At 45.7% G+C, this 27,202-nt stretch overlaps 1 protein-coding gene across 2 annotated transcripts; it reads right to left on the bottom strand.

The window, feature by feature from the left end:
• Window positions 1–26,138, bottom strand: MKI67 (marker of proliferation Ki-67). Of its 2 annotated transcripts, none has more exons than XM_060098406.1 (15): window positions 26,054–26,138; window positions 25,462–25,641; window positions 22,646–22,724; window positions 22,439–22,554; window positions 20,075–20,141; window positions 18,127–18,172; window positions 16,609–17,682; window positions 15,125–15,300; window positions 11,895–12,216; window positions 11,687–11,805; window positions 11,408–11,579; window positions 9,449–9,604; window positions 2,901–8,506; window positions 1,572–2,015; window positions 1–303 (listed from the first exon to the last, which is right to left on the bottom strand). In XM_060098406.1, exons 2-15 carry the CDS (start codon window positions 25,551–25,553, stop codon window positions 238–240), a joined length of 8,535 nt encoding a protein of 2,844 aa, XP_059954389.1. In that variant the 5' UTR covers window positions 25,554–25,641; window positions 26,054–26,138; the 3' UTR covers window positions 1–237. The 2 variants fall into 2 exon arrangements, with proteins under 2 accessions (XP_059954389.1, XP_059954390.1); XM_060098407.1 differs by having other exon boundaries at window positions 25,462–25,646; window positions 26,054–26,132.
• Window positions 26,139–27,202: the final 1,064 nt, after the last annotated feature.

The following is a 27,202-nucleotide window of genomic DNA, read 5'->3' as shown; positions in this document are numbered from 1 at the left end:
AAGTTTTAAATTTTTTTTCAGTTTAGGAGACCCAGCAGTCGCCTTCATAACCTCCGTATGGGGGTTTGGAATAAACTATTCAGAGTTGGAAAATTCCAAGCTTTCTTCCCTTCAACCTGCCCTCCCCTCCAGACAGCATTATTTACAGAATTCACTTTAAAATTTACGGCAAATATTGTACTACAACTTATCGCTAAACTACATTCTTTACATGTTTTTCCCTTTTAAACTTCTTGGCTATTTATCTTCACTGTCTCGATGACTTCTGGTTCTTATTTTCTTGACACCCACATTGTCATTTTCCTGTTTGGGAACAAAAATATAACTCTTAAGTAATTTAAAAGAACAATTATTGTAACCGACTCTGCAAAAACCCCGATCCTTTCTAGGTGTGATGCAGGTCTTTAGTCCTAGAAAATTAATCTTGAGGTTGGAAATAAACTTTAAGATAGAGCCTGTAAAATTTGCCTTAAACTGCTTTTACTATTTAATTTTTTAAAGTTAAATATTGTGTCCTTTGATAGAAAGGTTTGTAAGCTATTTTTAAGTTAATACATCATAAAAGGAGAAAGAAAATTTCCACACAAATACATACATTTTCACTAATTTTCATAAACACCATTCAGAAAAAGTGAATTCAAAGGTATATTCAGGCTGAAATCTTTTTTTTTCTTTTATACACAAAGACAATTATTTAAGACCTTTATTAACAGGTGCTTGCAGTTGGTTGACTGATTTGAAAAAAATTAAGCTGTAAACTTTTATTACAAATAAAAAATGAGGTTCTTAAAAACCTCAACTTGACCAGATGTGAAACAAATTAAAAACCAGAAGACCCAAAAGGTTTCGGCCTGGTTTTTTTCTCAGGCCAAAATCTTTAGGGTCTTCTAAACAACTGAGGTGTTTGAACGGGACCGCCCCTCAATGCTACGTGAGTGTCAGCGGAAAGCACATTTGGGGCGGGACAAAGGACACCAGACTGCCTCCCGGGTGGGAGCTCGGAACAGTGCTACCCACCTAAACACACCTCCACCTGATCTTCATCCCAGCTTTCCAAAGGAACGCCTTCGAAATGAGGCGTTACCCCTCTGGAAGTTTCATTCAATCTCTAACCAGGGACTGAAGACAGCTGCCTGGAATCTTAATATAGGGTATGCAACGAGCAGTCAGAAAATACTAACTGGATAAATCCCTTTTCCTTCCTTTTTGAAAAATTTTTGGCCACGGCAAGCAGGATCTTAGTTCCCTGACCAGCGATTGAACCCGAGCCCCCTGCAGTGGAAGCTTGGAGTCTTAACCACTGGACGGCCAGGGGAGTCCCATGCCTTGTTTTTCCTGAATGATGACTTTGTAATGTGAATTTACTATTCAAAGTGGAATTCCCAAGTCAGATACACCTGAATATAGAGACACAAAATGTGGCTTAGATTCATGCCTCTTACATTAGTCTAACCGGGAGCTGGCGGCGCGTTATTACATATCATGTGCTGTGTCTGCTCTAGCAACATGGGGCAAAAATTATATTGAAACATTCTATGCACTTAAAAGAAGAGAAACAGGAAATTACTTGCCTTTTGAAGGCTGTTGGCACATCTCCTGGCACCCCGGGTTACTCTCTGCTCGGATTCACTCTCAGAAGGCTTTCCTCGAGGGCGGAGAGTAATCTTTCTGGATCTCAGACCCTTGAAGTCTGAATATTCCATTACTTCTTTCTCTTCCTGCTTCTTCACGGGGATTTCCACCCTTTCCTGCCTTGCTGTCTCCTCTGCTGCATCAGGCAAAGGCTTCTGATTCTCCTTCCCAGATCTCAAGTGCCTCCTTCTCTCTTGAACTTTGCCCCCAGAGGTAGGATTCTCGGCTCCATCTTTTGGGCTTTGTAGCTTCATCTCTTGGGAGGTCTTCATGGACTTCTTTTCACTTCTCTTTATTTTCATCTTTCCTGCTGATATAAGAGACCCAGGTCTTTGCTCCTCTATATTGGTTTTAGTGGGGTGCCTGGTACGCAGGGATATTCCCTAAAAAAATTCAAAAGACATCCACAAAACATCAAGAATGAGGAATACAAATCTTAAAACTCAACATGGAGAAAATCATTTGAAAGTGAACTTAAAGGGGAATTAATTGGAAACTTTTCCATCGGTGCATTTTCTAAGATGCCAGTAATCTAATCGAGTCAAGGGAGTGCCTGTCACTTTGTTCCAATGGAGAAATCACCATTTCTACTGATAAATCATAAGTAAGGAATTCAGTATAAATTCCAATCACAATGTCTGAACATCATATACGTCAGTCTGATTATAACAAGCGTTAAAAGGGTATTCCAGGAGAATGCCCCATTATTCAGGTAGTAAATGAATTCCTAATCCTTTAACAATCATTGATAGAGCAGGACAGGAAAATCTCAATTTCTGGAATCGAATTTACAAGCTTCTCTATCTGACCACCCTGACAGTTATGGTCTGCCCAAGACACACACCCCATGTAAATTGTTCTAATTGTTTCAATACTGATGCAGATACTACTTCTACCCAGCACTCCAGGTCTCGGTGTCTGAAACAAGGCAGGACTGAATTGCCCACTTTTTCTCGGCACAAAGCTCCACACCTTTGAAGATGAACACAACTCAGTCACTTCCCGAGAAGTTCTTGGCAAAATGTATAATAATAATTCTGACCAGTTATTTTCCCAAATTAGCCTATTCTCTCTAGAAATCCCCAAAGGATGCTTTACAAAGGTCTGCAGTTACTCAGTGTTGAATGCAGAACCCGCGGGGAAAGGGTACCCACACATACATTCGGGTTATGTACAATTTATAGCAAACGTTATACCAGAATGGAGAGCGCCCACCCAAGATGACATGGTACGATTACATCACACGATTACATCACACCACCCGTCACCTTATTTGGAGCATGTGCGTCTTCTCCTTGTGGATCCGTAGCTTCAGTCTTCGTGTCACTGGTGGGCGGGTGTCCCACAGGATTAGTCCTTTGTGCCAAAATCCTCAGACTTCTCTTCTTCACTCCCGAGGGTTTGGGGGGCTCCCGTCTCTCCCTGGGGGCTGTCCTCTGCTTCTTCTGGAGGGGCTTCTCTTCCTCAGGGTCCTGTGCAGCCATCGTGGGGCATAGCCTCTTCCTGCCCACAACCCTTGCATCTTCTTCCAGTTTCCTCTTGGGGGACGGGGAGATGCAGCTTTCACCTGGTGATTTTACAGGGTCTCTGCTGCCCACAAGGTCTCCCATGAACCTTACTTTAGGGGCCCTGAGGACTCTTCGGGATATTTCTACAGGTCTTCTGTCTGCTGTTTGCTTTGGGGCTCTCTTAACTCCAGAAGCAATGCTTCCCAGTTCCTTGGCCTGATCTGGCTTTTGGAAGAGCTCTTTGAAACTGGCCGGATCTTCCAGGGGTTGGGCCTTTTCCTTAAATGTTCTTAGCCGACTCTTGACACAAATTACATTTTCTGCTGAGTCCAGGTTCTGCCTTGAAGTTTCCTTAAACACATTGATATTGTTCTCATCACCTACTGATTCTCTGTGCATGGTTTCCCCTGCTGTTTGGATGGGCTCTCTGAGTACTGAGAGCTCTTCTAGGTCTACTTTTCCCAGTGGTGACTTGAGCCGCCTCTGTCTACTTGCTGACCTGGTGACTCGTTCGGCTGGTGGAGATTGGCAGGGCACTGCAGTGATTTTCACATCACTCACCGGTTCTTTGGCCTGATCCGGCTTTTGGAAGAGCTCCTTGAAACTGCATGAGTCTTCCACAGGCTGGGTCTTTTCCTTAAATGTTCTTAGCCGACTCTTGATGCCCATTACATTTTCTGCAGGGTTGAGTTTCTGCCTTGAAGTTTCCTTAATCACTTTGCTGTCTTTTTCATCACATACAGGCTCTCTCTGCATATCCCCTGGAGTCTGTGTGGGTTTCCTGGGCGCTGAGGGCTCTTCTACACCCACTTTCTCTGGCGGTGACTTGAGTCGCCTCTTTCTACTTGCTGGCCTAGTGACTGGTTCAGCTGGTGGAGATTGGCAGGGCACTGGAGCGATTTTAACATCGCTCACTGGTTTCTTGGCCCGACCTGGTTTTTGGAAGAGCTTGTTGAAACTGCACGAGTCTTCCACAGGTTGAGCCTTTCCCTTCAATGTTCTTAGCCGACTCTTGATGCCAATTACATTTTCTGCCGAGACCAATTTCTGCCTTGAATTTTCCTTAAATGCTTTCCTGTCTTTTTCATCACATACAGGCTCTCTCTGCATATCCTCTGGTGTCTGTGTGGGCTTTCTGGGCGCTGAGGGCTCTTCTACATCCACTTTCCCTGGTGGTGACTTGAGCCTTCTCTTTCTACCTGTTCGCCTGGTGACTGGTTCTACTGCTGGAGATCTATAGGGTCTTGTGGTGGTTTTCTCATTAGTCATTTTTTCCTCTGCATGATCTGGGGTTTGGAAAAGCTCTTTGAAGCCAGCCAGGTCTTCCAGGGGTGGGGCCTTTTCCTTGGGTGTCCTTGGCCGCCTCTTGCTTCCAGTTACATTTTCTGCAGGGTCCAGCTTCTCTCCTGGAGCTTCCTGAGACACTGCAATGCCTCTGTCACCACCCTCTGGTTCTCTGTGTGAGTGGGTGGTTTCCCCTGGTGTTTGTTGAGGCTTCCTGAGAGCTGAGACATCTACCTGTACATCCACTTTCTGGGAAGGTGTCTTGAGACGTCCCTTTCTATTTGGTGTGTTGACTGGTTCTGGTTGTGGAGATTGACAAGGTATGTTGGTGGGTCTGTCACCAGTCGTTGGTTCCTTGGCACGATCTGGGGTTTGGAAGAGCTCTTTGAAGCCAGCCAGGTCTTCCAGCGGTGGGACATTTTTCTTGGGTGTCCTTGGCCGCCTCTTACTTCCACTTACGTTTTCTGATGAGTTCAGTTTCTGATGTGGAGTTTCCTGAAACGATTTGATGCTTTTATCATCATCTACTGGTTCTCCCTCTGAGTGCCTAGTTTCCCCTGGTGACTGTGTCATTCTGCATGCTGAGAGCTCTGTCTCTATATCTGCTTTCCCCAGAGGTGTCTTGAGCCATCTCTTCGTATTGGTTGGTGTGACAATTAGCTGTGGTTGGGAGGACATGCAGAGCGTTTTGGGAGTTTTGACAACAGCCCTTGGTTCCTTGGCATGATCTGGGGTTTGGAAGAGCTCTTTGAAACCTGCCAAGTCTTCTAGAGATTGGACCTTTTCCTTGGGTGTTCTTGGCGGCCTCTTGCTTCCATTTACATTTTCTGCTGAGTCCAGTTTCTGCTTTAGAGTTTCCTTAGATAATTTGATGCTTTTATCATCATCCACTCGTTCTCTGTCTGAGTGCCTGGCTCCCCCTGGTGTCTGTGTGGGCTTCCTGGGCGCTGAGGGCTCTTCTACATCCACTTTCCCTCGTGGTGACCTGAGCCGTCTCTTTCTACCTGTTTGCCTGGTGACTGGTTCTACTGCTGGAGATTTATAGGGTATTGTGGTGGTTTTCTCATTAGTCATTTGTTCCTCTGCATGATCTGGGGTTTGGAAAAGCTCTTTGAAGCCAGCCAGGTCTTCCAGGGGTGGGGCCTTTTCCTTGGGTGTTCTTAGCTGCCTCTTGCTTCCAGTTACATTTTCTGCAGGGTCCAGCTTTTCTTCTGGAGTTTCCTGAGACACTGCAATGCCCCTGTCACCACCCTCTGGTTCTCTGTGTGAGTGTGTGGGCTTCCTAAGTGCTGAGAGGTCTTCCTGCACAGCCACTTTCTGGGAAGGTGTCTTGAGACGTCTGGTCATGCTGGTTGATGTAACAACTGGTTCTGGTGGTGGAGATTGGCAGAGCATTTTGGGGGTTCTGTCCTCAGTCATTGGTTCCTTGGCTTGATGTGGAGTTTGGAAAAGCTCTTTGAAGCCAGCCAGGTCTTCCAGGGGTGGGGCCTTTTCCTTGGGTGTTCTTGGCTGCCTCTTGCTTCTAGTTACATTTTCTGATGAGTCCAGCTTTTCTTCTGGAGCTTCCTGAGACACTGCAATGCCTCTGTCACCACCCTTTGGCTCTCTCTGTGAGTGTGTGGGCTTCCTGAGAGCCGAGACACCTTCCTGCACAGCCACTTTCTGGGAAGGTGTGTTGAGATGTCCCTTTCTACTTGGTGTGTTGATTGGTTCTAGTTGTGGAGACTGGCAGAGCATTTTGAAGCTTTTGTCAGCACTCATTGGTTCCACTGTGTGATTTGGTGTTTGGAAGAGCTCTTTGAAGCCAACCAGGTCTTCCAGGGCTGGGGCCTTTTCATTGGGTGTTCTTGGCCGCCTCTTGCTTCCAATTACATTTTCTGCAGGGTCCAGCTTTTCTTCTGGAGTTTCCTGAGACACTGCAATGCCTCTGTCACCACCCTCTGGTTCTCTGTGTGAGTGTGTGGGCTTCCTAAGTGCTGAGAGGTCTTCCTGCACAGCCACTTTCTGGGAAGGTGTCTTGAGACGTCTGGTCATGCTGGTTGATGTAACAACTGGTTCTGGTGGTGGAGATTGGCAGAGCATTTTGGGGGTTCTGTCCTCAGTCATTGGTTCCTTGGCTTGATGTGGAGTTTGGAAAAGCTCTTTGAAGCCAGCCAGGTCTTCCAGGGGTGGGGCCTTTTCCTTGGGTGTTCTTGGCTGCCTCTTGCTTCTAGTTACATTTTCTGATGAGTCCAGCTTTTCTTCTGGAGCTTCCTGAGACACTGCAATGCCTCTGTCACCACCCTTTGGCTCTCTCTGTGAGTGTGTGGGCTTCCTGAGAGCCGAGACACCTTCCTGCACAGCCACTTTCTGGGAAGGTGTGTTGAGATGTCCCTTTCTACTTGGTGTGTTGATTGGTTCTAGTTGTGGAGACTGGCAGAGCATTTTGAAGCTTTTGTCAGCACTCATTGGTTCCACTGTGTGATTTGGTGTTTGGAAGAGCTCTTTGAAGCCAACCAGGTCTTCCAGGGCTGGGGCCTTTTCCTTGGGTGTTCTTGGCCGCCTCTTGCTTCCAATTACATTTTCTGCAGGGCCCAGCATTTCTCCTGGAGCTTCCTGAGACACTGCAATGCCTCTGTCACCAACCTCTGGTTCTCTGTGTGAGTGTGTGGGCTTCCTGAGAGCTGACACATCTTCCTGCACAGCCACTTTCTGGGAAGGTGTCTTGAGGCATCTCTTGCTACTTGTTGGCATGTTGACTGCTTCTGCTGGTGGAGATTTGTAGGGTACTGTGGTAGGTTTGTCATCAGTCATTGGTTGCTTTGCATGATCTGGGGTTTGGAAGAGCTCTTTGAAGCCAGCCAGGTCTTCCAGGGGTGGGGCCGTTTTCCTGGGTGTTCTTGGCCGCCTCTTGCTTCCAGTTACATTTTCTGCAGGGTCCAGTTTCTCTTCTGGCCTTTCCTGAGACACTGCAATGCCTCTGTCACCACCCTCTGGTTCTCTGTGTGAGTGTGTGGTTTCCCCTGGTGTTTGTTGAGGCTTCCTGAGAGCTGAGACATCTACCTGTACATCCACTTTCTGGGAAGGTGTCTTGAGATGTCCCTTTCTATTTGGTGTGTTGACTGGTTCTGGTTGTGGAGATTGGCAGAGCATTTTGGGTTTTTTTTCATCAATCATGGGTTCATTGGCATGATCTGGGGTTTGGAAGAGCTCTTTGAAGCCAGCCAGGTCTTCCAGAGGTGGGGCCTTTCCCTTGGGTGTCCTTGGCCGCCTCTTACTTCCAGCTACATTTTCTGCAGGGTCCAGTTTCTGCTTTGGAGTTTCCTGAAACAATTTGATGCTTTTATCATCACCTGGTTCTCTGTGCACGGGCATAGTTTTCCCTGGTGTCTGTGTGAGTTTTCCGAGGGCTGAGGCATCTTCTACATCCACTTTCCAGGAAGGTGTCTTGAGCTGTGTGTTTGTCCTGGTGGGCGTGCCGACTGTTCCTGATCTGGGCGATTTACAGAGCGTTTTTGTGGCTTTGTTCTCTGCATCCACTGCTTCCTTGGCATGAGCTGGGGTCTGTAGGAGACTTGGGATGTCCACCTGGTCTTCCTCAGCCTGTGTCTTCTGAAAGCTCTCGAGGGCGGTCAGGTCTGCTGCTAGTTCACACTGCAGCTCTGAAGCTCTTCTTGATCTCCTCACAGCTACCATCTTTTTGGAATTTTCTTTTGATTCCATGTGTTCTGTCCATGTTTCACTTTCCCTCACGTCTCCCTCCAGCTTCTGCTCTGGTTGTGGTGCTTTCCTCAGACATCTTCCCAAGGTGTTCCCAAGAGCGTCAGGTTTGGGGCCTTGGTGTTTACGCTCTACACCTGGTGTCTGTGAGCGTCTGAGCCCCACGGACCTTCCACACTTGTTTGCACTCGACGTTGTCTTTGGTATCCTTGCCTCAGACGCTGGGGTTTTCATCTCAGCACCTGTGGTTTTATACACGTTCCTAGGAGTTTTCATAATCCTTTCACTTATGTTAATACACCGGCGTCTTAAGGCAGGGCTCGCAGAACTTTGATCAGACAGCTCTTCTGGTGCATCTTGAGTCCTGGGAGACACATTCTGTCCTATAAGAAATTAAAACATGCATGATGAGTATATTCTGTGCACTGTGCGCCAATATGGTGTTTTAGCCTCATAAGGTATTTAAGAGCCAATAAACCAGCCTCCCATCCATCTCAGGATACGAGGCTGCCTATGTGGCCGTAAATTTGCCTGACAGGAACCACACACAATTAAGAACAACGTTTTTGGGTGACACAGAGTGGGGTCATGCCTAGGCAGTGGTAAGGGTCTATGGGGATCGGATAAAAGAAAAACATTCCTTAGGCTGCCAGCCAGGTCTCAGTGAGCTGAACACACACACTTTTTTCATCAAATGTGAGAAACAGCTGTTTCATCTGCTGGACCATCAATGCAATAATATGGATTATACTTAGTGCGCTAAGGGTCCATGTTACACAGGAAACATCAATTCTTTAGCAACAGGAAGCATCTTGAGTGTAGCACACTGTCCCCTCTATGACAGAAACTCAGTGACCAGTGTAAATGAGAGAGAAACAGACTCACATCTCACTCTCATCCTGCAGCAGGTGCCCAACCAGAGATTAACAGGAGTACCTGCGCGGTGCACACCTGCTGCCTTTCTCTTTGGTAATTGACAGCACTCTCCCATTTGAGTAATTTACATATAAGTATGATGAGAGATCGTTACATTTTCCTGCTTGTCAGCCTCTTTACTTATGCTAAATGAAGAAGGCCACGTGTACACACGTAGCTTACGGTTAGTTAACAGGCGTGCCTTTCCGTGCAAGTCTCTGAAAGCCAGTGCTAGTTCAGCTGCTGATAGAAACTTCCCCTAAGAACAATGGGACAGGGAAGCTGGACACGGTACTTTATCAGGAATATCTGTCGTAGAGAAATAATACAGTAGCTGTTGTGAAAAAGGAAGACCATCTACAGTTTCCACTGAAAAGATCAAAGTGCCAGGGGAAAAAAAGGAAACCAACCAGAATTTTCTGAAGCGCACAGCAGAGGTTTTTCTCCTGAATGAGGTACTGGAAGTTCTTTTCCAAGCAAATCCTCTGAATTTGAAAAAGTGGAGGGACACAGGCTCATCCTTTGTGGTTTCTCTTTCACTGGAGTCTTGAACATTTCAGGCAGCCCTGTTACATGAAAATAGCGGAAAAACAGTTAACAGACTGCTCATACCTGCAAATAAGCACGCCTGTCCTCACGTACAACAGAGGAAATGTCGGAAGGCAAACAACAGATCACTCCCTAGAACTTCTGGGAGACAGGGTCTCACAGGACAGGTTGATGCATCAGCTGTGAACCCATATTTTGAAGAGGGCAATGGGAAGTTAGACTCATATATGGCCTCTTCTCTTGGAAAGAAAATGGAATGAAGGAAGTCGATGTCCACCCTCTTCTAGAGTAAACTCCAGCTGTGAGCACTGGCCAGAGGACAGAGGCCGCCCTTCAGGGTCCCTCTCCATGCATCCCAAAATCTAGGGCCCTCATGCTCCTTCGATAAGTCCTAAGTTATGCACTACAAGAGTTTATGTACAAATACAATGTCCAAATTTTAAAAGTGAGGTAGGACTGCCCATTTTTAGTATTGTCAAGTAATAATATCACCATCTTTTCATTTGAACACCAAAAGGTAGTACTAACATAATCTCAGAAAACAAACAAGCAAACCCATCTAGTTCTCTAAAGGGAAGATTTAAGTTTCTCAAACTCTCATTCTCCTCCTGTTCTCCTTACTTTCTCATTCTGACATCAATGGACCAAAACGCTCTCTCAGTCTGGCAGCCGTCTGCAAATTGTGTTTGGGAAGCCTGTTCTGAAGGCACTCAAGCCAGGCAACTCACTTAAAAAGCTCATTCCTCTGGCACCATTCAGGCCTTACTTAAAATATCCAAGATTTAATATTTCATCACATATTAACATTTTGTCATAAAAGTACTCACACCGAGGGGTGGCCTTTGTTGAGTGTCTAGAAAAATGTTTTGAAGGAAGGCTGAGAAAATTTACCATCCCAGGTACTATTTAACTTCTATTTATCTTATAAAAATTTTTTGAGAATTTGTCTTCAATGCTTCGTAACGTATATAGTAGTACACTCACACGTGTGCATAATTTACAAGGATACACAGATACACATATATCTGCGTATTGGGTGGTATAAGCTCAAATTGTTTTTTATGCTATCAGAACTCTGGCTATCACTGTTCTACATTTTTATAGTCTGCTTTTAAAAAGCTAATAAATATGTTGATCCAAATGCGATTCTAATTGGAGGGTATCTTGCATGGGTTTTATAAGTGGTACCACAATTCTCCCATCTTAAAATCTGCCAGGAAATAAAAACAAGATTCCACCTAATGGATTCAAGTGTCAGCTCCCTCCAGAGGTGCTCAGAATGGAAACCACTGGTCAAACAATGTAGCAGAAAATCCCCAACCCAGGGTCCTGCCGTGGTTCTAATCCAATACAAGTGTCAGCAGCTCACATCACACTTTTACTGGCTCAACTATGAATGGTTCAAAGCAGCCTTTGTTTCATGAACCAGCTAAGCTACAGGGAAGGAAAGGAAATCTTGAAGAAGCAAAATATCACTCAAACCAATTGCTCCAACTCTGGCAATTAGAAGAGCAAGGCTGCTTTCTTCACCATAAAGCCGCTGCCAACGTCGTATACCTGCGCTGCTCTCCCAGGTAAAGATGTGCATTTCCTGCCATACCTGCTTCCTACAGGCCACGTGACCCCAAATCGTCAGGGACCTGGCCTTGTTCTCCAGTCCAGCACCCTCTTCCTTGAATATCATGACCCTCCGAGTTGACTAGATTGTTTATCCTCCTGTCCCATGCACAGCAGATAGACAAACATGATACACACCCATGTGGACCCACACAGGAGGATGAAAGGGTTCTGGTTCCTAAGAGCCATGGCTATGCTTTTACCTGAAAGATCTTCACTAAAGTCCATTGGTTTGTTGACCACGAAGTTGCTCAGCATCCGGTAGGGCCGAGCCGGCCCGTTCACTTTCTCGACGTGAGCTTTCCCTATTATTATGGTACAGGGAGAGTTTGCGTGGCCTGTGCTAAATTGATTGTGAACGATGCCAGTCAGCTTCTGGAAAACAATCAGGAAATCAACAAAGCGTCAAAGCCTCAATCCACACTTAATGTATCCCTTAATCATATTATGTGTCAAAGAGCAATTCACATTGGAACATCTACCTTCGGAGTACTGGTTCTCCTTTGCCTTTTGCTCAGGGGTCTTGGAGGGCCACGTTTAACACCTTTGGTCTGGGTCTGCTTGGTACCAAGTTTTACCACGTCTGCCCACGATTTTGCCACTGTCACAGGGAAAAGATGTTGAGACTTTTCAAAACCGGCACTAACGAGAAAATCAACCTTGAAAGCTATCTGCTGGTACAACACTAACCAACTAAGTTGGCCTCAGAAGCGCCACTCCTTCTCTTGGAACAAATCATCTGTAAGATGCCATGCTGGCTTCGATCCACAGAAGCTCTCTTGGAGGGCAGGTTGCCACTTTTTCTCCCTCCTCTCTTGGGAATATCTGTCTGATGTGGAGATGTGCCGTCGCTGGAGATGGAAGACGCCTTGGATGAGCTACGGCATCGGTCGGGTGCATCTGGAGAAGCGGGAGCAGCGTTAGGAGCTGGAGGCCTCACAAACGCATTCTGTGCAGTCGCTTCCAGACAGACTTCTGAAGACTCTTCTTTCCCTCCTGGCTGAGGCTGCTCCTGACAAGATTTAATTAAATGTGCTTAAGAAACCTGACCACAAATATAACTTCTCTGTAGGTTCAAGATGACGGAGGAGGACGTGTGCTCACTCCCTCTTGCACGAGCACCGGAATCACAACTAACTGCTGAACAATCATTGACAGGAAGACACTGGAACTCACCAGAAAAGATACCCCACATCCAAAGACAAAGGAGAAGCCACAGTGAGATGGTAGGAGGGGCACAATCACAATAAAATCAAATCCCATAACTGCTGGGTGGGTGACTCACAAACCGGAGAACACTTATACCACAGAAGTCCACCTACTAGAGTGAAGGTTCTGGGCCCCACGTCAGGCTTCCCAACCTGGGGGTCTGGCAACGGGAGGAGGAATTCCCAGAGAATCAGACTTTGAAGGCTAGCAGGATTTGACTGCAGGACTTCGACAGGACTGGGGGAAACAGAGACTCCACTCTTGGAGCGCACACAAAAAGTAGTGAGCGCATCGGGACACAGGGGAAGGAGCAGTGACCGCAGGGGAGACTGAACCAGACATACCTGCTAGTGTTGGAGGGTCTCCTGCACAGGCAGGGGGTGGCTGTGGTTCACCATGGGGACAAGGACACTGGCAGCAGAAGCTCTGGGAAGTACTCCTTGCGTGAGCCCTCCTAGAGTCCGCCATTAGCCGCACCAAAGAGCCCGGGTAGGCTCCAGTGTTGGGTCGCCTCAGGCCAAACAACCAGCAGGGAGGGAACCCAGCCCCACCCATCAGCAGACAAGGGGATTAAAGTTTTACTGAGCTCTGCCCACCAGAGCAACACCCAGCTCTACCCACCACCAGTTCCTCCCATCAGGAAACTTGCACAAGCCTCTTAGATAGCCTCATCCACCAGAAGGCAGACAGCAGAAGCAAGAAGAACTACAATCCTGCAGCCTGTGGAACAAAAACCACATTCACAGAAAGATAGACAAGATGAAAAGGCAGAGGGCTATGCACCAGATGAAGGAACAAGATAAAACCCCAGAAAAACAACTAAATGAAGTGGAGATAGGCAACCTTCCAGAAAAAGAATTCAGAATAATGATAGTGAAGATGATCCAGGACCTGGGAAAAAGAATGGAGGCAAAGATTGAGAAGATGCAAGAAATGTTTAACAAAGACCAAGAAAATTAAAGAACAAACAAACAGAGATGAACAGTACAATAACTGAAATGAAAAATACACTAGAAGGAATTAATAGCAGAATAACTGAGGCAGAAGAACGGATAAGTGACCTGGAAGACAGAATGGTGGAATTCACTGCTGTGGAACAGAATAAAGAAAAAAGAATGAAAAGAAATGAAGACAGCCTAAGAGACCTCTGGGACAACATTAAACGCAACAACATTTGCACTGTAGGGGTCCCAGAAGGAGAAGAGAGAGAGAAAGGATCAGAGAAAATATTTGAAGAGATTATAGTCAAAAACTTCCCTAACATGGGAAAGGAAATAGCCACCCAAGTCCAGGAAGCACAGAGAGTCCCATACAGGATAAACCCAAGGAGAAACACGCAGACACATAGTAATCAAACTGGCAAAAATTAAAGACAAAAAAAAATTACTAAAAGCAACAAGGGAAAAATGACAAATAACATACAAGGGAACTCCCTTAAGGTTAACAGCTGATTTCTCAGCAGAAGCTCTACAAGCCAGAGGGAGTGGCATGATATATTTAAAGCGATGAAAGGGAAGAACCTCAACCAAGATTACTCTACTTGGCAAGGATCTCATCTGGATTCGACAGAGAAATCAAAAGCTTTAAAGACAAGCAAAAGCTAAGAGAATTCAGCACCACCAGGCTTTCTATTTATTTTATATTGGAGTATAGGTGATTAACAATGTTGTGTTAGCGTCAGGTGTACAGCAAAGTGATTCAGTTATACATATACATGTATTTATTCTTTTTCAAATTCTTTTCCCACTTAGGTTATTACAGAATATTGAGCAGAGTTCCCTGTGCCATGCAGCAGGTCCTTGTTGGTTATCAATTTTAAATATAGCCATGTGTACGTGTCAATCCCAAACTGTTTAAATCTGGAAGCACCAAACGTTTCAACCAGTGTCTGTCAAGTATATGGTAGAGATGGGAGTCTACCTCTCTCACTTAAAAAAAAAAAAAGTGGGGGTTGGGGGAAGGAAGCACCAAACAAATCTTAATTGGGGTATTTCAGGTGGAAAGATGAAAGGAACTTGCTCATGAGTGAGGCTCTTATCTAAGTCCAAGGAAATACCGTCCATGGGAATTTAACCACCTTTGATCTGCATGGAAATATAGCCACTCACTTCCAGGAGCCCATATAAAAGGGAAGGAAAGGAGACATACCTCCCACGCCTGTTAGTGTGAAAGGAAATTAAAGACTTCCCAGGCCCTCTGATGAAGGCGAGCTGTGGGCCAACACCTTTCTAGAGATCTAAGATCACAGCCTAGGGTAGGCCATGAAGAATTGTGAAGAGCTGATGATGAAAATAATGGGTGTGCTGCCATCCAAGATTTTTCTTTTCACCTTGTAATTCTAAAAGGGGAAAACACCAAAACCTTACAGTTCTGTGTCATGATGCCTCCAGATTCTTTCCAAATGTATTTACTATAACCCTAGCATGACCACCTGGCTCTGCAAATGTGGTCAGCAGGAGGCCTCTGCAGAGAAGGAAAGTCCTGAGGACCCACCTGTGCTCAGTCACCCTCGGCCGTGGTTAGGAACCCAGGTGTTCATTTCCCAACACCCACATGAATGAGCTCTCACAGAGACTTTTATATTTTTACTTTGTTATTAGAAAGAAAAAGGTGTTCATTTTCATTCTACTAGTGTGAGGGGTTGGAAAGAATATGGACCGAGGATGTGCGCTCTCATCAGACCCGAAGGGGGGACCAGTGGGTAAACTCACCTTGATGATTTTCTTCAGGACGGTTGGCGTGTGGGTGACCAGAGACCGTCTTTGCTTTGGTGTCTCTCCTCTTTTGAGAGGTGTGTTAGGAGGTAAGTTTTCATCGAATAATTCAGGTCTCAGGCAACCACCAAAGGAGACCCGCCTCCTCTTCAGGGACACCCCATCCATCTTATCTAGAGGAATGGGTAGAGACGTGGAGAGGGCAAAGGAGAACCATACCATAGGTGTGAGTTGTTTCCATTTACCATTAAAGACAAACTTACTGTAAATTCACTGAAACCTGGCACCTCACACACCTTTACTCTCTTGTGATGTTGACAAAAGTGATGTTGCTTCAAGAGCTCAGGAAAGATCCAGGACAAACCACTAAATGCCAAGTCCCAACCTGACAGGACAAGGGCTTTCTTTAAACATTGACAAGTCCTGTGCGGACAGAGCTTAATAAAAGGAGTGGCCTGGAGCAGTGGATCCCACTTTGGAGCAGGGGGATGATGCGGATGAGGCTTCAGCAGTGGCCTGAGAAAGCTTTTCCAAGAGACTCACACTTGGGTCTCACTCAGACCTACCCAGTGAATAGAATCGAGCTGGAAATGTCTCCTGGTGATATTGACAGACGGGCAATTCATGCGTCCCAAGCCCCACTACCCACCTTTGCGAACCACTTGTCAACATAAACCCTTGCGCCCCTTTTGAGGCGCCCCTTTTGTAAGACTTGTGGGAACCCCGTGACTGACGTGCGTGGATCTACTTTCAGAGCCGCACACCCCTGCCCTGGGGGCTCCCTGCAGAAGCAGAGCTGACAGCAGGGCACAGCATCAGAACACCTGGGGGCCCCCGAGGAGCGTGGGAGGCCCTGGAGCTACCACGCCTGCTCCACGGGTCACATCTCTGCCACCCATGGGGTGCCATTAGGTTACTGGCTTCCCCATTTGCAAAAGGAAGATAACAAAACTCCTGTCCCCCCGTGGGCCCTCCTGCTGCCAGAATAGAGGATGGGAAATGAGTGTCTGAAAGGCACGTAAAAGAACACCTGGCACGTAAACCCATGGGGATGGGGCAGGTGTGCTCTAAGAGCCACCCCACGTGAAAAGATTTCCAAGGGATTTCCACTGACTTATTCTAGAGGATCAAACTCATAGGATAAAAGAGCTTATAGCTCAGAATTAAACTCTTGTGAAAAGCAATTATGCTTATGCTTATTCTCCTTTGTTTTATGGTTGACAGAAGAATCAAATATGTTTTGGGACCACCTTATCTCCTTAGACCTCCTGCTAATTCTTCCCTAATAACCAGCACTTCTTCTGGTTGGTTGGTTATCTGGGTCTTCACGCAAATCTATGAGTAGATGATGAATATGTGCCTTTATGTGCCTCACAGAGCTAATCATTCGTGAATAAAGGAAGGTCCCACTAATTCATACCTAGACATAAGGTAGGTGTAAATTTGGGGGGGGAAATAAATTTACAGTTAAATAAACTTACTCGTGGAATCGTCGAAGCTGCTGCCGTCAGCCGAGCTAAGACCGGGTAACCCAGGGCACACCGGATCAGCTGCCACGCCCAGCTTCTCAGGCTTGTTGAGAAAATCGCTTTGAATCTTCCTTTCAACTTGAGGGAACAATGGAGCTGAAATTGTCTGATGCAGAATCTCTGTTTCTGTTGTCAGATCGTCAACATTTGTAGGAATCCTCTTCCTCTTTCTGGGGCAAAGTTTTTCTGGTGTATTTCCCAAACTCTCAACTTTAATGGGCGTTTGAATTCTAGGTAAGAACTTCCGAGGAGGAAACGTTTTATTATCTGCCCTGGAGCCTTCACTTTGATCTAGGTTCAGGGATGCACCACCATTGACAACACTCAGGTCTTCACTCCGCCCACTCCGTGAGGGACTTGGTTGTGAATCTCGTGTGGGGGTCGTGGTTTTCAGTGTCTCTATCTCTGTGCAGAGGCTGCTGGGACTCCTGGTCTCCTTGGGGGTCTGAAATGCCTCCTCATCACTCCTCTTGCCCTCAGTCTGGCTACTTCCTCGTTCTCCTGAAGCAGGGTCTGCCTTAATTTGGGGGCTTTGGCCCGATTTGGGTCTGGATTTAGGTGAGACCAGAGTCTCACTCTGTAAACCACCAGTGCTTTCTTTTTCCGTTGTGCAATGACTCTGTGATCCTGATTTTCTGCGATTCTGTAGAACATTGACTTTTCCTGATTTCACATCTAACTCCACCTTCATTGACTCATAAAGCTTCTTAAAGGGAGACTCATTTTGGTCACTACCCTTAAGACACTTTCTAGAGGAAAAAGCCTTCAGTTCTCCATTACTGATCCCGAATGTTACTCTGGAACCTTCTTGAGAATCCCCAGCAGTGGGAGCTGTTGCATTCCTGCCGTTACCTCCCGGACGTTCTGAGGAATGAACGCTGTTAGGTGTTTTCCCAGCAACAGGCTCTTCTGAGCCACCTGAGACGATACCAGCTCCTGTGACGTTCTTCCCACCCACCACAGGCCTTCCTGAAGCAGCTTCTTCTGTGAATTTTGAACGGGCACTGGAATCTTGAACGTTTCCATCTTGACAATGAGTGATGAAATAAGAGGCAGAAATTCGAGATTTTCTCAATGATTAACATGGGCAATATTCACATTTTAAAATTATTTCAAATTGTCTTAAAAACCTAGCTTTCCACTTAGCCTACAGATTTCTTAATGTCCAAAATGTATTATGAGGGTATTCTGGTACTAGTTCCATGATGAAAATAAATAAATCACTTTAGCCTCCTATACCTCCTATAACCAACAGGAGACACCCAATGCTATCAATCTGCTCCGAATTAGGGGACAACTGAGCATGACAATTCATCTCTCCATGGACCCTCCAACAAGCATATGGCACCCATACATCACCTGTGAGAAAAGTTAACTCAGGTGTCTGCCTATGTCTGTCCCTTCCTTGCCACAAAGCTACACAGAGAACAGATCTTACAGGATCCCAGACAAAACCAAAAATCTACTAACCAAGGGTGGAAGGGAAGCTAGATCTTGAGACCCGACGCAAAGGCTCCTGTGAATTGGCAGAAAAGAACAGTCATTTAGATGCCTTTTCAACTACCGACAGTCATACTTACTAAAATGTTCTTCCTGTTGATGACCTTCTCCACCCAACTGTTCTTAGAGAACTTTCAGAGACTCTGAGGAACGAGCCCAAGACCTTGGGCTGGTACTCGTAACACAAGCATTTCTCGGTTGATTGTTTAAAAATATAGTAATAGAATAAGAAACAAACTTGAAGATTAAAATTGCTTAAATTGAATCTCAGTGACTTTTTATAACTTCCTTGAACTTCTATGAAAGAAGAATCAAAGCTAAAAGTAAACATCATCCACACTCAGTATCTGGGAACCTACCAAGGGCACAGAATTATTGACTTTACACTGTTTTATCAGAAGTTGGCTACAGGACCTGTGGGTGAAGTGGGGCTCCACTTAGCATGTGTGTTCATTGCTGGCAGATACTAAGGGTTTATCTGAAAGCCCAGAAGTTAAGGCAAAAGCGAAAACAATGCACCCAGAGGCCCTGTACCCTCAGAGCATGGGGCTGGGATGCAGCCCTCCCGCTGGGCCACCTTCACATTCCTTCCCAGGCAGCTTTTTAGAGGTGAGGAACAACTACAGAATAACACAGATGTAAGATATAAAAGTCCAATATTGTTTCAAAGGAGGAAAAATAATATCCTCTGAACTATTAGGGGGGAAAATCACAAAATATATCCAAAGGCAAATACTTCAACTTCTTTCTTTAATCAATTTCCGATATCTTGGTATTGAATACGCTGCTTCTCAAACTTCCCATGTGAGGGCTCGGTTTCTAACTTCCAATCTGAAGTTGACAAAAGGAATCATATGACTGAACAATAAAAATGAATTAAAATTTAAAAATGTGTGCAAAATACAAGCCCATATTTTTTGTACTATAATATCCAATAGCCATAAAAATCACTGGCAAATAACATGTTCTAAGTATTCAACTTCAATATTTACATTATCACAATCCAGAAAACGAACAGGTCATAGGCTACTGGGCCCTCTTATCTAACCCATAGTCCAGCTTTTTGGTTGGTTTCCTTATACCTTCTAACAAGTTAGAAGCAGCGTTGGTTGGTGGGTGGGATACCTCAAAAGCTAGCTTTCCCCCAAAGCTGATGAGTAGGGTTGACATTAAAGTTAGTCCTCTGGGGAAGCAAGGGCACATGGCAGGAGCAGGGAACTTCAAATGCAGAGCCCACTGCTGATTTCAGGAGTATCTGTGCTAAGACTCTTAGGCCAGGGAATTCCAACCAGGTCAGAAGAGAATAGCTTGAGTAGCTTCATAAGAAGTAAGAAGGATAGGAAGTCTCAGGATTAACCCAGAACCTTCTAAGTCCTACTAAATCTCCCAGGATGGGCCCAGACTGCATTTTAATAAGGTGGGCCATTTGGAATACGTTTTCTCCACTGATAGACACAGGGCAGTAACTCTCCTCCAGTGTCGTGGGTCATCTGTCTGTCAAAACTGGGAAGCATCATTGGTACCTACAACTCTGATGTGATTGTTTTGGATGAATAAAGACCGATGAGTACAATGGGACAAACACTGAGCTGCCAGATCACGTGGTTCTGGAATCTGAGTTCTGCGTCAGGGTTGCCCTAACCAAAGGTTTGCAAAATCATATTGCGAGATACTTCAGGAGACTTTGGGCCCAAAGTGTAACACCTAGTACTCTCATTTTGAATAAAAGAGGAAGGATAGTTTAAATTATCTTAATATATCTAAGTTCAACTTGTCTTACTACCTTAGCGACATTTTCCTACTATAACTGGTAAGTCGTTCTCCCTTGTGAGAAATCAGTGACAAAGTGCATATAAATGATTTCATATCATCATGCAAAAGAATCAGAGCCCAAAGTTCCATAATATCCCCCCATCACCTGTTCCCATCTTTGTCCTGGAAATTCAGGTGACTTGCTTCCATTCTGATGACTTTCATTTTCATACCTGAAGTGCACAGAATGACAGGCACATATTCAGATTAAAGGTTTGTAAACAATGATAAAACTTCCACATCTGACTAATGTCCAAGGAGCAAGGAACAAAGATCAGGTTTTATTCAAGATATTACCTTGTTCATGGAAAGAAATCAGGAAAGTGTTTTTATGCTAAAATCTTGGGTAAATTCTTTTCTTTTGGAACACCACGGTCAGAGGTTGGGACCAGATTAAATTTCTGAAGCCTGACTAGTCTGCAAGATTCAACAACTTCCCTGACCACCTCCTGTGTCAGAACCAACTGCACAAGAGAGCAAAGCCCGGTGTCTGCCAGTTTTTGTTTGTGGAAATCATCTGATGGCTTGGAAGGTCAACCAGGAAGCTGGGTGGCATTTGACACCTTTATCACTCTGTGATGTCACTCACCGCAGGGTAACCACAGAGCTCTACTTTAAGATCACTATGATCTTTTCAGCTTCCCACTTACTCCATCTGTATCTGAACAAAGACAGGCACATTTTAGGAAGACGCAAAGATATTTAGCAAGAGACATGGTTGTTCTAACATGGTTAGACATGGTTGTTCTAACAGACCTAATCCATTCACAGAAACTTTTATAACACATACTGAACTCGGGTGCCTCGGTGAGACAGCCTGATTCGAATTTAGATGCCATCTAAGCTCTGAAGCAGCCAAGTGTCTGGAATTGTTTCTCATGGTACCGGAGTTCTGAATCAAGCCCTTCTTCCTATGACCATAGTCCTAGTCTTTGTTGGAGGTATTTTGTCATCTCAACTAATCTTAATTTGAGCAGTGTCTCATTTGGGGGACATATTTCTGTTCTCCATTCCTCATCAAATATTTCCTACCTAGAAATAATATTTATTTCTCTATCTAATAAATATAGGAAGCAAAAAACTGACAAAGTTGAAAAACAAAAAGAAAAAAAAAATCTTCAATGCGTGATTTCAGCTTACCTGTCCAGGTAACTAAGAATCAGGGGAAAAATTTACTAGGATTCTAGAGTGAGGAATTTGAATCTGATGGACCTACACAGATGGAGCACTCCACCCAGCAGCTGTGGGACACACATTTTTTCCAAACACCCACGACAGATTAGTAAAAATTTAAGCATATCTGATCATCAAAAGAAAGCTCTGACTCATTTCAGAAACTGGACATGACTCAAATATCCATCCAGAATGAATAAATTGTGTATAATTGTGTATGTAACTGTGGATCTTATTTCAGTGAAATCCTTAAGCAGTGAGAAGGAACAAACTGGGATGAATCCATCCATCCTATCCATGCTATGAATCCCACAACCATAAAAGCAGAACTCAGCTACTACTTTATGGAGTTTAATAAAGGCAGACAAAACCATAGCAGTTAGAGATGCATGCTTAGGTAGTAGAACTCTAAAGACTTTCATGCTATCAGAAAAGCCACATTAGTGGTTTACTTGGTGCGGGGAAGAAGTAATGATTAGAAGATGCATGAAAGAAACTTCCGGAAATGCTCTGTTTATGACCTGGGTGGTGTATTAGTTCTATAACAAAATGCCACACCCTGGGCAGCTTAAACAAGAGAAATTTATTTTCTCACAGTTCCAGAGGCTGGAAGTCCAAGATCAAGGTGTCGGCAGGGTTGGCTTCCCTGGGGCCTCTCTCCTGGGCTCCGGCCGCCCTCTGCTGCCGCTTCGCATGGCCATCCCTCTGAACACCTGCTCCCCTGGCTTCTGTGTCCTAATCTCCTCTTCTTATAAGGACACCACTGGGATTGAATTAGGACCCAGCCTAATGGCCTCATTTTAACTTAATCATCTCTTTCAAGGTCCTATTTCCAAAGACAGCCACATTCCGGGGAGCTGGGGGGTCAGGACTTCAACTTGGGAATTTAGGGAGAGCACAATTTGGTCCATGACGGGTGATGCTCACAAGACTGGTCACTTCATGGTAAGCTGGGTCATACATCTCGTTTTGTAACTTTCTCTACGAGTGTATTTTACTTTAAAATAAAAAAAGTAAAATGAATGCAGTTTCACAACACTTGCAAGCAAATGAAACTCCTTTAGGACCTGGCCACCTTGGCATAGTTACGTGCTCTCAAATCTTTGAGCTGGAGCACACAATAAACCTCACCTGCCATTCCTTCTAGATCCATATGAATTTAGATAAAGACTGTTGGGAATGGCAACCTCAAACATGCTGACATTCACCCGCATTACAGAAGGATCACTGATGAATTGTGAGGCTAGTTTTTTGTGGATCAGAAGGTCTATTTATTTTTAGCCCATTTCTTACCTACCTGAAAGACCGATCAACAACAGTTATCACATCTCCATGTTTTAGCTGTACAGGTTTATCAAAAGTAGATCCATTTACTTGTGTTGGATTTGTGGAACTGAAATTAAATAATATTGCCTACAAGTAGAAAAGAGAGGAAAACATGTAAACTGATAAATGGATAAAAAGTGAAAAGTTTTAAAAAACAGACTTCCAAAAACCCACTCACCTCCTGCTCGTTGATTTCAATTTTGCAGTGTTGTTTGGACACTACGGGAAGCTGAATACGAATGTCACACTCGATACCCCTTAATTCAAAAGAATAAAGATTTCTTAGGTTGCTGCGATTTAAAAAACTTACATCAGTGATTCAAAATAAAACAGCATCTGACTCTATGTTTGATCTGTAAGTGTAATGACATAAAGGAAAGACAAACTGGGCAATGTAAATGATCTTTGCATTTTGCCCACAATTTTTATAAGTATTGTATAAGCAACTATTTTAAATCATTAAAACTTAGAGTACTTAAAAATAATTATAATGGAAAATATTAGAATACAAAATTGAATTGCCTTTCACTAAAATATCTATGCTTATAAGATCCAACTAAAGGAGTACTTTACATCAATTTGGAGAATACTTATTGTTTGTACTCTGTGTTTTTTTTCCCCCCTATAAAAAAGGTTTATGGGGCTTCCCTGGTGGCGCAGTGGTTGAGAGTCCGGCTGCTGATGCAGGGGACACGGGTTCGTGCCCCGGTCTGGGAAGATCCCACGTGCCGCGGAGCGGCTGGGCCCGTGAGCCATGGCCGCTGAGCCTGAGCGTCCGGAGCCTGTGCTCCGCAACGGGAGAGGCCACAACAGGGAGAGGCCCGCGTACCGCAAAAAAAAAAAATAAACAAACGATATTATTGGAACTTCCCTGGTGGTGCAGTGGTTAAGAATCCGCCTGCCAATGTAGGGGACATGAGTTTGAGCCCTGGTCCAGGAAGATCCCACATGCCTCAGAGCAACTAAGCCCGTGCGCCACAACTAATGAGCCTGCGCTCTAGAGCCCGCGAGCCACAACTACTGAAGCCTGCGAGCCTAGAGCCCGTGCTGCGCAACAAGAGAAGCCACCGCAATGAGAAGCCCGCGCACCGCAACGAAGAGTAGCCCCCACTCGCCGCAACTAGAGGAAGCCCGTGCGCAGCAACGAACACCCAACGCAGCCAAAAATAAATAAATAAACTACACTATTAACTGACAGAGTCACAAGCCTCCTATCATTACAGACACTAATCTACAAGCAACAACAAATTATCTAGATGCAACCTTTTTACAGAAAACTAACATTAGCAGGAAGCAGCTGAAGGGAGAATTCCCAAACCCACACAGAAACTAATCAAAGACGCCCTTAACAAGGCTCTTTGGGTCTCTGGTGTTCCTGTTACCATCCTGTGGTTTTACACGTTTGAACAAACCGTATGCCTCCTCTCCGTACTCAATACGAACCTCTGGAGTCTAAGTATATCCCTTCCTACCTGTACCACGACCAAACGCTTACGAGTGGGTTTCTGGATTATAAGATCTCGCATAAAAATACACTTAATCACTACAGTATAATAACAGAATTACTGCTATTTGGTACCAAAATGTTTTTTGTTTTTCCCTTTTGAAGAGAGTGGAAGCTATGGAAAGTGAACAGCTACTTTAAGCCAAAGAAGAGAATTTGATTTTTAGGTATCAGAACATCCCAGCAAGAGAGAGAAAAAGACTATCTCATTAGAACTGAGACTCTGTTTGGCAGGAGACTGCCATCAGGAATCACTACAGATCAATGGTTCTTAACCTCGGTGCTGTTGACATCTGGGGCCAGCTAGTTCTCTGTAGTGGGAGCTGTCCTGTGCCTTGTAGGCTGCTTGGCAGCAACCCTGACCTCTGCTCCCTGACGCCAGTGGTGTGTGCCTCCCACCTTGTGACATGAAAAACATGTCTCCAGACTTTGCCAAATAGCTCCTGGGGGGCAATACGGCTCTCAGTTGATAACCACGGCTGCATACTGATTCCAAACTCAATTTTCCAGCTGATGTCATGACTGGACAATTGCCAGAGTGCTAAACAGTGATCACCTCTCATATGCCAGGCCCCATACCAGACACCGAGTACATAATTATTAACTAGACAGTCCCTGTCCTCGGGGAGCTTAGTAGTGAGACAGACAAACCACAGCCTCACCACCATGTGTGGGGTTAGGAAAGACAAGAGCAGGGCTCAGTAAAGGCTTCTTCTCAGGTAACATGGATCCTGTCTCTGACTGATTGTTGTAAAGCAATCAGTCACGTAGGAGGGTAGAGAAATTCCAGAGATGAAAGTTCGAACTGGCTAAAAGCCCCAAGGTGAGAAAGAGCTTGAAGTGTGGTGGAACATGGCAGGAGGGGGGCTGGTAGGAGGATGGGTTGTGGGTAGAAGGGGGTCAGGGTTCCCCAGGGTGGGTAACTTATCCATCACATGTTAGAAAAGGAGAGGAGGTGTGATTAATGGTGCCTGTTACACAGGGACCAGAGTTACTGCCACCAACACCAAGGCAACAAAAGAGAAGTTCTCAAAACACAACCAGAAGGACTTTCCTTCCCATTTCCATTTTCCCAAAAAGACCAACAAGCCATACACAGATTCCTTCCTTCACTTGTTCAATACTATCCCTCAGCAGCCAAGGAATGCCCAGTTTGCAGAGATTTCAGATGAACACAGTGGCTTTCTAAAGACAGTCTGAAGTGAAGCAGGATTTGAGAATCCTTTACATTTTTCTCCAGTTATATTTTTATCAAATCAATTTAAAAAGTTTTGTTTGACTGAAAAAACACAACTATGTAAACACTGTCTTCGAATTCTGTTGCATAATAAACAACCAGTAGCATTGACAATACACAGGAAGTCCTGAGCCAACTCGAGGGCTGACTGCTCCTAGAGCTGTGTATCTGTCTGTTGATCTCTGGTTAGTAACATTGAGGGGTTTTTTTTAAGCTAAATTGTCTAAATTGTCCGCGGGTGGGCAGGGCTCACCTTCCAAACAAGCAGGTATGAAGGCTCAGTGGAAAGTGGGGGCCGTCGACCCCGCTCCTTTTGATGGTAACGAGGCGTCTTGTAGGACCCATTTTCTAAACAGGAATTTTGACTATAATCCGTACCGGAAGGTCAGGCATCAAAAGGTTTGCTGAAGCAGACTTACAAGCAATCCTTTGACTGCACTTTTACACGCCACGGACAGAATAACAAAAATAAAACACACAGGGGGTGAGGGTTATTCTAAAGCAAAGAGCTAAGAAGTTACTTGTAAGCGACCAACTGGGGTCGCGTGTACTATTCACCGCTGCCCCTGCCGCCCCGACCCACGCCTTACCTGACCCCGGTGGAAGCCCCAGCCAGGCCCGGGGCGGCCTCCACCACCCAGCGCCTCCCAGAGACCTGCGTCCAGGACGCCGCCCGCCAGGCTCTTGGCTCCCGGGAGTTCCCACCGAGACCCCACGCCAGAGCCCAGGACGAGCCGGGCCAAGGCCACGCTCCGGCGCTGGCCCCCGCATAGCCCCGAGTGGTCCACGCGGCCTCCGGCCCCGCCAGCTGCCCCCGCCCCCGGAGCTCCCCGGCCGCGGCTCACCCAGGACGAGTCTCCCGGGGCGACACCAGTGGTTCCGCCGCTCGTCGGCGAGCAACCCGAGTCCGCACCGGGAGGGGCCGGCGACGCGCCCACCTCCGCTGCAGGGACCGGGCCTCAGTCCTCCGGCCCGCCCCTACCTGCGCCGTGGCCCCAGTCCCCGCTCTCCCCGCCCTCGCCCTCGCCGGTGGCCCGCTGGCCCTGCCAAGAGACGTCCCGGAGGTGCCCGGCGTTAGAGGCTCTGGCGCGGAAAGCCACCGCCGCGCCCTCCAGATTCAAACGATAATATCGATTCAAATTTGGCGCTAAGCGCTGCGATTGGGCGCAGGGGAGAGGAGGCAGACCAATGGGAACGGAGGGGGCGGAGCAAGAGGGGACAGGCTCCGTGGGGCGGGGCGGACGGGCTCCGCCGGGCTGGCTCCGGTGCATCCGCGGAAGACGCCCACCTGAGGGTCCTCAACTTCCACGGCACCGACGGGACTGAAATGCAGCAGGGTGCCTCCGCCGCGAAACCCTCCTTGCCTTCTTTTCTCTAAGGACCAAACACAATTGTACAGTTAACAGTGGTACATAATATGTTACTCATTGCTGGAAGGTTTACAATTTTTAAAAATTCCTATACCTTCCTAAAAATAACCAATTGTTGTAAGCAGGTTCTTGTGTCTTTTCCCAGTTACACATGCATTATTCTCTTATAAAAACGCACGAAGGCTACCATAATATACACATTGTTCTGTACTTTGTATTCTCTGCTTCACAAACTCCGAGGATATTAATATTGAGTACGTCTTCCTCCTTTCTTTCTTTTTTGGTGACAGCAAAGTATTCGGCTTTAGAAACCATAATTTATTTAATCTCTGCTATTGCCATATATATAGGTTTACCATGTTTTCCTCTTAGAAAAAATTCTTTAATTAATATACCTGATGCACTACAAAATGGATGAATTGTAAAATAATTAGCCACAGGATTCCTCCACGTGCGTGATGGGACAGGGGGAGGGGAGAGCTTCTGCAGGCCCTCGTGGTACGAAGTGAATTGGGGGTGTCCGCCGCCCTCCAGCTCACTCCACACCTTTGGAGCTTGGCTTTCCTTGATCAGGAGCTGCTGTTCTGAGGACCCGAGGGTCTCTTTGATCCTTGCAGGAGATCC

Source organism: Mesoplodon densirostris, chromosome 1 (assembly GCF_025265405.1).
Source record: "Mesoplodon densirostris isolate mMesDen1 chromosome 1, mMesDen1 primary haplotype, whole genome shotgun sequence".
NCBI lineage: Eukaryota > Metazoa > Chordata > Mammalia > Artiodactyla > Ziphiidae > Mesoplodon > Mesoplodon densirostris.
Note: the sequence above shows the minus strand (reverse complement) of the source record. Positions and strands in the feature narration are given on the sequence as shown.